Genomic DNA, 11,506 nt, shown 5'->3' on the forward strand with positions numbered 1-11,506 from the left:
TTCTTTAATCTGGTTTGTTTGAACACTGTTGCTTTTTTACTAGTCTTTCTCCTCTCTCATCAGAACTGGGGGTTGAGCCACCAGCACAGTGGTTCTCAACCTGTGGGTCATGACCCCCAGACGTCAAATGATCCTTTCACGGGAGTCACATATCAGATATCCTTCATGTCAGTTATATACATTACCATTCTTAACAGTAGCAAAATTACAGTTATGAAGCAGCAATGAAAATAATGTTATGGTTGAGGGTCACCACAACATGAGGAACTGTATTAAAGGGTTGCAGTATTAGGAAAGTTGAGAACCACTGCTCTAGCAGATGGCAGAGCTCAGTAAGAAGACTCCCATATAAACCTTAAAGAAATATTTGAGGTTGGAGATTTAGCTCAGTGGTAGAGCGCTTGCCTAGCAAGTGCAAGGCCCTGGGTTTGGTCCTCAGCTCCGGAAAATAAATAAGTAAGTAAATAAATAAATAAATAAAAATTTTAAAAAAATAAAAGAGGATTTCATGGGGCTGTAGAGATGGCTCAGTGGTTAAGAGTACTTGATACTCTTGAAGAGGACCCTAGCTCAATTCCCAGTACTCACAGAGTGGCTCATAGACATCTGTAACTCCAGTTCTAGGGGACCTGGTGCCATCTTCTTACTTCTGTGGGCACTAAACATGCCCATGGCACAAAAAAAGAGAAATATTCATTACAATAGATGCAATAATAACAACACAGAAACAAGAAATATGAAAAGCAAGACAATATGATTCAATTGAAAGCACCTAACTCTTCAATAAATAAGTCCAAAGATATGGTAAAATGGTTGAAACACTGAAAGAATAATCCAACCGTGTGATTTTTGAAAGGATCAGTGAGAGGACAGTAAAATGGCTTAGTAAGGAAAGTGCTTGTCGTGCAAGCCTCTCAGCCTGAGTTTGATCACCACAACCCGTCCTAAGATAGAAGGAGAGACTGATTCCACCAAGTCTTCCTATGACTTCCATATGTGCACCATGGTATACACACACACACACACACACACACAGAGAGAGAGAGAGAGAGAGAGAGAGAGAGAGAGAGAGAGAGAGAGAGAGAGAGAGAGAGAGACTGTGTTAGTTACTTTTATGTTGCTGTGACAATACACCATGACCTAGGCAACTTATAAAAGAAAGTGTTTAAGCTGGGTGTGGTGGTGCATATCTTTAGTCCCAGTACTCAAGAGGCAGAGGCTCTCTGTGAGTTCAAGGCCAGCCTGGTCGACATAGTGATTTCCAGGATAACCAGAGATACATAGTGAGATCTTGTCTCAAAAAGACTTGAAAAATATTGAATTAGGTGTCAGAGAGGTAAAGTCCATGATGACAGAGCAAAGGCATGATGGCAGGAACAGCTGAGAGCTCACATCTTGATCTACAAGCAGGAGGCAGGGATAGCACACTGAAAATGACATGGTCTTTTTAAACCTGAAAGCCCACCCCACAGTGGCACACCTTCTCCAACAAGGCCACACCTCCTAAGCCTTTCCAAAAAGCTCCACCAAGTGGGGACCAAGCACTCAAATATATGAGCCTGTGTGGGCTATTCTCCTCCAAACTACCTCACACTTACAATGAGAAAAACATTAAAAAGGATAAATGAACTAAAAAGGATTCAAATAAATATAAATGAACAAATAATTCAATTCCAGATTTGTATAAGAAACTCAGCAATTGGGATGGAGAAGGAGAGGATGGGAAGAGGGAGGGAGAGTCATAATAATAAAAAGGAGAATGTTGGAAATGAAAAATGTAATAAATAAAATAAAAATCTCTCAATGGAAAGCACCAACAACAGACTATACCAGGTAGAAGAATATCAATATTGAAGAAAAAGTTGAAAAATTAATACACCCAGACAACAGTGTTGTTACCAAAAAAAAGCTTCTTAACCACAATAGTCCAAACCCCTGGGACACGATTACAAGGACAAAATCTACAAAACTGTGCAGTAAAAGAGGGAACCAAGACACAGATTTGAAGGACAGAAAAAAAACTAATCAATGGAATTATACCAAAAAATTCAAATCTGAGAAAAGAAATATATATCCAAGTGTGAACAGTATTTAGAATTCCATTCAGACACAACCAGAAAACTCCTTTCCCTGTCATATCGTAGCTAAAATATTAAGTGCAAAGAACAAAGAAATAGTGAAAGCTGCAAGAGAGAAGTGTCAAGTTACTTACAAAAGCAAACCTACCAGAATAATTGCAGACTTCTCCGCAGAAACCCGAAAAGCCAGGAGAACATGAATTGATGTATTTCGAGTGCTGAGAATAAATAACTGCAAAGCAAGGCTACTATATCTTGCAAAGTTGTCCTTTAAAGTGAAAGGGGAAAGAAAGAGCTTCCATGGTCAATATAAACTAAAGCGATCTGTGTCCACTAAGTCAGCATTGCACATGGTTCTTAAAGAAGAGAAAGAAAGCTCAAGGAAAAAATAAATCACAAAAGCTCAAGAGAGAACACATCTCACTAGAAGTATGGATTAAAAATAAGAAATAGGATATTGGCCTGGAATGGTGGCACATCCCTTTCCTCTCAGCACTGGGAGACAGAGGCATGCAGATCTCTGTGAGTCCAAGGCCAACCTGGTCTATACAGAGAGTTCCAACTCAACCAGCACCATGTCTCAAAAAAAGAATTTGAAATAATCAAACATTATCAACACAGTAAATAAGCAAACACCTAAGATAAAGGAAAAATTAATACATGCCATTCAACAATAACTCTAAAAGTGAATTATCTTAACAATTAAAGTCACAGGTTGACTTAATGGATCAATATACAAATTTGTTCTGCCCTAAAGAACCTCACTTCACTAAAACACATACAAACTGAAAGTGAAAAGATGGAAAATGATATTTCAAGAAAATAGAATCCAAAATCAATCGGGAGTGTTTGTTCTAGTGTGTGACAAAACAGACTTCAATCCAAAATTAGCCAGAAGGGATAAAAGGCAATTACATATTAATAAAGGAGGCTTATTAGTCAGGGCTCTCTAATGGAACAGAACTCTCTCTCTCTCTCTCTCTCTCTCTCTCTCTCTCTCTCTCTGTGTGTGTGTGTGTGTGTGTGTGTGTGTGTGTTTGTGTGGGTGGGTGGGTGTGGGTGTGATATTTGTTATAGTGGCTTACAGGTTGTCATCTGGGTAGTCCCACAATGGCAGTCTTCTGATGGAAAGACCAAAGATCTGGTAGTTGCAGTCCATGAGACTGGACGTCGCAGCTGTCCCAATCAGGTACTAGAGTTCCAAGGAGGTCATAGACAGCTGCTAGTCTTCATTCTACATTGGACTCCCAAATGAGAAGCTTCTAATACCAACAAAGAATGCCTCATCAGAGGCATCAACCTGTAAGCCACTATAACAAATATCACACCCACACCTACCCATACACACACACACACACACACACACACACACACACACACACACACACACACACACCAGAAAGATGGCCTTATTGGTGAGAGCGAGGGCAAGCAGGCAAAGAGAAAAAGCTTCCTTCTTCCATGTCCTTTTACGTGAGCTGCCACCAGAAGATACGGCCTAGATCTGGGGTGGGTTGTTCCACCTCCAGTTATCTAGATTTGGGGTGCATCTTTCAACCTCAAATGATCCAATTAAGAGACTTCCTCACAGACATGCCTAGCTGCTTGGGTTTTCGCTAATTACAGGTGTAGTCAAGTTGACAGCCAAGAGTAGCCATCACAGGGAATAATCCATCAACGGGTTATAAAAGGGCCAAGAAGATGGTCAGCAGGTAAAGGCATTTTATGCCAAGCCTGACCTCCTAAGTTCGATTCCTGGAACCCATATGGTGGAAGAACAACTTCCATAAATTTTCCCTTGACCTCAACACATGTGTGTTGCACTTGCACGTGTGTACATGCAAGTGTATGTATGCACACGTGCATGTGAGTACATGCACACACACAGATACACACAACCTTTAAAAATGAAGAGCACTGGGAAGGCTCAAGGGGCAAAGGTATTTGCTGCCAAGCATAACAACCTGATTTTGATTCCCGGAGCCCACATGGCAATTGGCACAAGTTTTCCTCTGACCTCCACACATGTACACATGTGTGCACAAACACGCACACTCAAACGAAAGAAAAGCCATTTCAATGCTTTCTGATTTATAAAACAGAAGAAAATGAAATATAATTTACCAGAACCTTTGGTACACAGCTATGGCAGCTCTAAGAGGAAAGTTTTACAGCTATGAGTGCTTATATTAAAAAACGAGAGGGGGGAGGGAGAGAGAGAGAGAGAGAGAGAGAGAGAGAGAGAGAGAGAGAGAGAGAGGATGCAGACTGATGCCATCACCCTTGGTTGCCCACCAGAACTTGGCAGGAAGTGCCTATTGGTGAAAACAGCACACACCACTTTGGTCACAGGACTTGGGGAAATCAAGCTGATGCTAAACTGGAAGCCTCCCTCCTGCTGAATAGCTTCCATAGTGCCATGAGGTGTTAGGCAGGCATCCAGGAAAGGCAAGTCACAGTCTTACCCAGCTGTGATCCCTGTGAAGTATAATAACAAGTCACCTGGAAAGATATGCCCACTGGTACAAGCGTGGCATGAATATCTTGAGCAGGGTAGCTGATAGCTGACTGGCTTGAATTTAAGCCCTGCTCAACAGAAAACAAAACTCATGCCTGATGTGGTAAATCTGGCAAAAAGAAAGAAATCCATGGATAGAGAGGTGATGGGCCCTAGGGGAGAATCTAATGCTATCATTCTGCTAAATTGTCATAGTATTTCACTGCCTTCTAAATACTTATCCTCATACTCATAGATTAGCCCAGATCACACATCTTATCAGAGAAGCTTCTTTTTGCAGTGGGAGAAATTAATATGAAGAACCCAAATTATCCAAGTGCAGGGAATAGGTGACTATGGAGTACTCATCCCCAAAGCGGGTATCTATTTCATAGCCCCTTCCCATAAGGCTCAGGGACCACCAGAGAGGGGGCAGAAAGACTGTAAGATCTAGAGCTTGTGGAGGGTAGCTTTGAAACCGGACATGACAGGCATTCATGAACAGCTGTGGTTGCCTACACAGAATCTGCACAAGAACAATCTAGTTGATATTTCAGCATGATGGAAAGGAGAGTCAAAAATCTTACTCCTAGTTGAGATGCTATAGGATGTCCATGGCTGTCAGGGGAGAGAAAGGTCAGTTTTCTTAAGGGGTGGGGCCCCTGGTAGCTTGTCCATACTACCATAGACAGCCCTTCTATACTCATGTCCTTGGGGCAATACTACTTGGACTCTATATATGCATATATATAAAGAATTATGACTAATAAATACTTATATTAAGTCATTTAGTAGTAGTATATTATGTTAAAAAAGCAGTAGGTTCAAGATTGTATCTAGTAGTCACATATGTTTTCCTAGACTATTTTGTCTATGAGCTTGAGAAATAAAATGATTTCAAAGTGAAAAAATTAGAGATATCTCAAATAAATATCTTATTTCTGTACCCTAGAGTCTAAGAAAAATGAGTATAATCCAAACCCCAAAGCAGTAGACAGCAAAAGTAATAAAGATCAACATAGAGATTAATAAAATATATACTAAGGGAAAATACATAGGCTCAATAAAACAAAAAATTGGTTCTTATGAGAAAAAAAAGATTGAGAAACCCCTAACCAAATTAACCCCCCCAAAAAAGACATGAATTAATAAAATTGCAGAAGAAAAGGGAGTTGTTAGACTCCAATAAAATCCAGAGACTCATTGAGAAATACTTGAAAATTTTCTATTCCAAAAATATAGAGTAGATAAAATGGACAAATTCCTAAACAGCTCTGATGTATCAAAATTAAATCAAGATAATTTAAACAACTTAAACAGGCCCAAAACAAAAAACAGGATTAAAGTACTAATAAAAATTCACCAAAGTAAAGATCTACTAGACAGATTCACTGCCAACTTCAAACTTTTAAAAAGCCAACACCAATGTTTCTCAAATTGTTCCATAAAATATAAAGTCAATGGATACCACAAATCTCATTCTGAAAAAACAAAATTACCCTTATACTAAACTGAATAAGAACACAATAAAAAGAGAAAAGTATAGAGTAACTTCGGTGATGAACTTAGGTACAAAGATTCTCAATAAATGTCTTACAATCTGTATTCTAGACACATTAAGAAGATTATACACCATAGCTGAACTGTTTTAATTCCAGGGATACAAGTTTGATTCAACATAAGCAGAAAAGAAGTGTAATGTAGTACACACATAGAATTAAGGACAGAAACTATGTTATCATCTCATCTGATGTGCCAAAGAACATCAGGAAAATTCAACATCCCTTCTTTCATGATAAAGATCCCAAAGAAACTAGAAATAGATGGATTATACTGCAGTATAACAAGGGCAAATGTATGTGGCAAACCTATGGCTAACATTATACTAAATGGCGACAAAACTGTGATTGTTTTCTCTAAAATCTGGAAGAAGACAAAAGCATGCACTATCTCCTTTCTTATTCAATAAGGGCTTGATGTCTTCGCTAGAGCAATACAACAAGAGAAAGAAATAAAAGATGTACAAACAGGAATGGAAGAAGTCAAATTATTCTTATTTTCAGATGGCATGATTGTAGATGTAAAAGACCTTAAACCCCCACCAGAAAACTCTTAGAACTGATAAACTTTTCATCAAAGTAGTAAGATACAAATAAACGCGCATCAGACAATAATAGACTTGCCAAGAAAGAAATAATGGGGGAAATGCCATTCACAATAGCTTAAAAAATATCTAGTAATAAACTTAGCCAAAGAGGTAAAAGACCTCTATAATGAAAACTTTAACATAATGAAAAAATAAACTTAAGAAGACATTAGAAGAGAAGACCTCCAATATTCATGGACTGAGAGAATTTATATTGTGTAAATGGCTACATTACTGAAAGCAATCTCCAGATTCAATGTAATCTCTGTCAAAATATCAGTGAAATTCTTTAAAGAATGAGTGAAAACAATTCACATGGGAGCAAAGAAAGACCCTCCACAGTCAAAGCAATCCTAAGTACAATGAGTAATGCTGGCGGAACCACCATACTTGATCACAAATTCTATTACAAGAGGAGGCCAGGGAGATGATGGATCAGTGGGTAAAAGCACTTGTATTGCAAGACTACCAACCTGAGTTTGGATCCCTGGAACCCAAGTAAAAGCCAAGCATAATCTGTCCTCTGATCTCCACATCATGGAGAATAATCACTGAAGAGAAGAGATAGCCTAATGAATAGGGGGGAAAAAACTCAACCAACTGTATACCAGACAGATGATTAATAACTAGAGTATATAAAGAGCCACAATATTAAGCAGCAAAAACAAATCATCCAATCAATATAAGTGCTGATGAACTGAATAGATAACTCTCAAAAGAAAAATGCAAATGGCCAATAAATACTGGGGAAAAAATCTCACATCATTAGTCATCATGAAAATGTAATTTAAAACTGCTTTGAGATTCATTCTCACCCAGTCAGAATGTCTCTCATCAGGAAAACTAATGACAACAATTGCTGGCAGGGGTGTGGGACAAGAGGGACCTTTATACACTGTTGGTGGGGATGCAAACTTGAGAAGCTACTATGGAAATTAATATGCAAGCTCCTCCAAAGACTGAAATAGAACTCCCACATGATCTAGCTATGTCACTCTCAAGAATATGCCTTAAGGACTCTAAATCAACATACCATAAAGATGCTTGCTGCTCTATTTACAACAGCTAAGAAATGCAACTAGTCTGCATTTCCATCAACAGATGAATTCAATACAAATAAAAAACAAATAAATAGATAAAGTGTGGCACATAGACACATTGGAATTTTACTCAGCCAGAAAGAAAAGTGAAATTGTGACCTTTATAAGACAATGGACTGAATTGGAAACCATTGCAATAAAATAAGCAAGTTAGAAAGACAAATACTATGTCATGTGTCTCCTCTCATATGTAGAATTTATATTTAAAGTAATATATATTATATATATAGTGTGGGAGTTTTTTTGGTGTGTGTGTGTAGGAAACTACAGGTGATCTTAAGGGAGGAGAGAGTAATGGAATACACGTCACGTGAAAGTAGAAGTGTGAACCATTTGAAAGGAGGAGGAAAAGCAGCCAGAGAGAAGGAGGAAGCACTAGGAAGGCAGTTGGAAAGGGAGATGCATAGGAACAAATCATAGTGACTATTTGTGAAGAAGAAGAAAAAGAAGATAAGGAGGTAGTGTTTGAGTATAAGAGAAGTGACTATAACCAAAACACTTACATGTATGTATAAAAATGTCACAATGAGACCCATTAATTTGGTTTGTTGTTGTTTGTTTGTTTTTTAGACAGGGCTTACTAAATAGCCCTAGCTGGTCTGGAACTCACTATGAAGACGAAGCTGACATTGAACCCACTAAGATCTGCCTACCTCTACTTCCCAAATGCTGCACTTAGGGGTTTGCACCACTACAGCTGGCCCTATAATTCATTATTTTATACAACTGATATATGCTAATAAAAGTGCCAAAAGATAAATCAGTGAGATGGGTTAGGAGGTAAAGATGCCTGCTGCCAAGTCTGATGGCCCAAGTTCAATTCCCCACATAGTAGAAGGACAGAATTGACGTTGGAAAGTTGTGCTCTGACCTCTACATGCATGACATAGCACACACATATGCACAAACACACATGAAAGCTAAATGAATAAAATGATTTTTAATGCCAAAAGCAAGGCTGAATAGATGGCTTAGCAGTTAAGAGCTTATACAGCTCTTGCAGCACCCATGACCCATCATTCTCACAACATCCAGTAACTCCACTCTAAGGGATCAATTGCCCTCTTCTGGTTTCTGTGGGAAACTGTACTTACAAACACATGCACCCCCACATAGGCACACAAGAAATGAGTGTAAGCATGGAAGAAGGAACTTGAACAACTTTACAGTATTGAAATAAGTTATCTAGAAGCACAAAAGATGGGAGATATGCAGGGAAAATGGCTAATAAGATATCCTAAAATCGTTGAAGAAAGCCAAGGGAGGTGCAGACCAATAATCCTGGTACTGGGGAGGATCAGGAGTGAGTTCAAGGCCAATCTAAGCTGCATAGCAAGAACCTGTCTTGACAAATACGTTAGACAGACAGACAGATAGCAAACATAAAGGCCCAGTCAAAACAGAATAGAAATTACTGGCATCTAGAACAAGATCGGGGACTTAATAGAAAACCTGAGGGACTTTTGTCTCTCATGTGTTTGAATTAAGGAACTTGGGACTACATAGAAATTTTGATACAGAAACAGACTTATGAGACAAGGAGTTGAGCCATTTAAAAAAAAAAAAAAAACCCTCCCCAAAGCACCCACTTTCTCCAATTCCAGATTGGAAATTCTTGTCAAATCCTGTCTGTGTGGCACACTCTAGATCTCAGCATTCAGATGAAAGCAGGTGAGTTGAAAGTTCAGTGTCAACATGGACTCTACAGGTAGATCGGACCTTAAAGTAGAAAGAGGGGGGCTGGAGAGATGGTTCGGAAGTTAAGAGCACTGGCTGCTCTTCCAGAGGTCATGAGTTCAATTCCCAGCAACCGCATGGTGGCTCACAACCATCCGTAATGAGATCTGGCGCCCTCTTCTGGTGTGCAAGCGTACATGCCCTCTTCTGTACATGCAAGCATACACTGCATACATAATAAAAAAGAAAGGGGACGGTGGAAGACAGGGAACTTACCAGATGAGCCAGAGTTATCTGTGCCACTGCATTTTGGTCCCAGCAGGCCATGGTGCGGGTCTCACAGCCCATGTCTATGACGTCCCTGACATGTTTATCCTTTGCGTGGAAGAGTTTTTGTGAGTAGCTTCAGGGCTTCAGTCTAGGTGAGAAGGGAGAGGAAGGGAGGTAGGAGCTAGGAGCCAGCACTGGACAAAGCACCAAGGTGAAGGGTGAGCCTATTGCAGTCCACTATTTAGAGCAGGTTCAGCCATGGCTGTGGACATTGGGGACCCCAAGAGTGGTTTCCGCCACTGCAACGTGGTTGTGTTTATCAATGAAGAGGTGCTGAGGAATGGTGGTGGCCCCAGCTTCTACCTGACCTTCCGTTCACGGCCCTGGAAGGATATAGAAGATGGTCTGAAGTCTGTCGTGGCTGATACCCGTGTACCACACACCATCAAGAGGGCCTGCGCCTGGAGTGCTCTCGCCCTGGGAGTGAGGGTGGCTAAGAGGCAACGAGAAAAGCAGTCACAACGTGTCCAGCAGCTGCACAATCAGGTTGAAGAGCACGAGGCAGCCACCTGGACTTTAGCCACAGACCTGCAACGGCTGCGTGAGGAGCGTGATGAAGTGGTCTCTGAGCTTCGCAGTGCGAGAGACAACCTGAAGCAAGTGCTACACGAGTGTGATATGCTGCACAAGAGGCTGATTGAGTTCGACCTGTCACAGCAACTTCTGGCTGAGTCGCAAGATACTGAGTATCCGGGTACTCTGCCATGGCCTCTAATTATCAAAGAACATATAGAGGCTCTTGACACAGACTTGCAGAGTGGGCAATACGAAGTGACCCCGAAGAAAGACCAGATGGCATCCGGAACAGGTATGCCAAGTTCCCCAGGTCCTTGAGCCTAGGCCCCACAGCCGCCTCTACCAGTGTTCTCTGCATTATTGCCAATGACATCCCCTCCCAAATCTAGAGTACTCTCAGAGAATACAGTACTACCGCTGAGCTATACCCTTAATCTGCAATCAGACTCTAGCACAGTAAACCTAATTGCGTATATGGATCTTTCTCCAGATTCAATTATACACATGTATGTGTATATATAATGTGTATTGTTTTTGAGAAGGATAAAATTCTACTGAATATGTCAGTTTATCTTTAAAAGGAAAACATTTCCAGTAGCAGGTATGTTCACAGGTGGACAGCAGTTGACTGCTATCCATTTAGTTACCAATCTGAAGAAGCTGATGTTATGAAACATTCTCTTTTCTCTTTCTGTACTCTCCTTGACATCCTTCTTGCTTAACAGCAGACCTTCTGCAGGGCATAGCTATGTTTTTAAAACATAAGATGCAGGGTGCTCTGGGTACATTGCTTTTGCTTTGAGAATGCTATTGCTATTTCTTTAATTTGTTTTTATAACTATAATTCATGGGTGCTATTCTTTGTGTCTCTTGAGTTCTAGAAACTTTGCATGAAGCTGAAGAATTCTCAGCTTCCAGTGTGTGAATCTTCATGAAATGCCCTTTAGCAGCAGCCTCCACCTCACTAAGACCTCAGCTAGCTGCTGATACAGAGAACAAAAGGAGAAGAACATACAGGAACTGAGGAGAAGAAACTGTCTGGGTATATATTCTAGAAAAACAAAAAGCATACAGATTCTGTTAGAACTTAATCCACTGTCATTGAGGCGTTCAAAGGGATGCAAAGGCCAATGTAAAATTTCAGAGGATGTCACAAGTTTGT

General features: G+C 40.2%; 1 protein-coding gene across 1 annotated transcript; it reads left to right on the forward strand.

The window, feature by feature from the left end:
• The first annotated feature begins 10,026 nt into the window (after nucleotides 1-10,026).
• LOC128116446 (testis-expressed protein 13C-1-like) lies at nucleotides 10,027-11,269 on the forward strand. The gene is made up of 2 exons (XM_052747668.1): nucleotides 10,027-10,636; nucleotides 11,220-11,269. The coding sequence occupies exons 1-2, from the start codon at nucleotides 10,027-10,029 to the stop codon at nucleotides 11,267-11,269; spliced, it is 660 nt and encodes a 219-aa protein (XP_052603628.1).
• Nucleotides 11,270-11,506: the final 237 nt, after the last annotated feature.

The sequence above is a fragment of the Peromyscus californicus genome, unplaced genomic scaffold (genome assembly GCF_007827085.1).
Source record: "Peromyscus californicus insignis strain IS unplaced genomic scaffold, ASM782708v3 Scaffold_10__1_contigs__length_136768540, whole genome shotgun sequence".
In the NCBI taxonomy this organism is placed as follows: domain Eukaryota; kingdom Metazoa; phylum Chordata; class Mammalia; order Rodentia; family Cricetidae; genus Peromyscus; species Peromyscus californicus.

Coding starts and splice junctions, on each gene's coding strand:
- LOC128116446 (XM_052747668.1), top strand. CDS start 10,027: ATGGCTGTGGACATTGGGGACCCCAAGAGTGGTTTCCGCCACTGCAAC. Junction 10,637..11,219: donor CCAGATGGCATCCGGAACAG/GTATGCCAAGTT, acceptor GTGTCTCTTGAG/TTCTAGAAACTTTGCATGAA.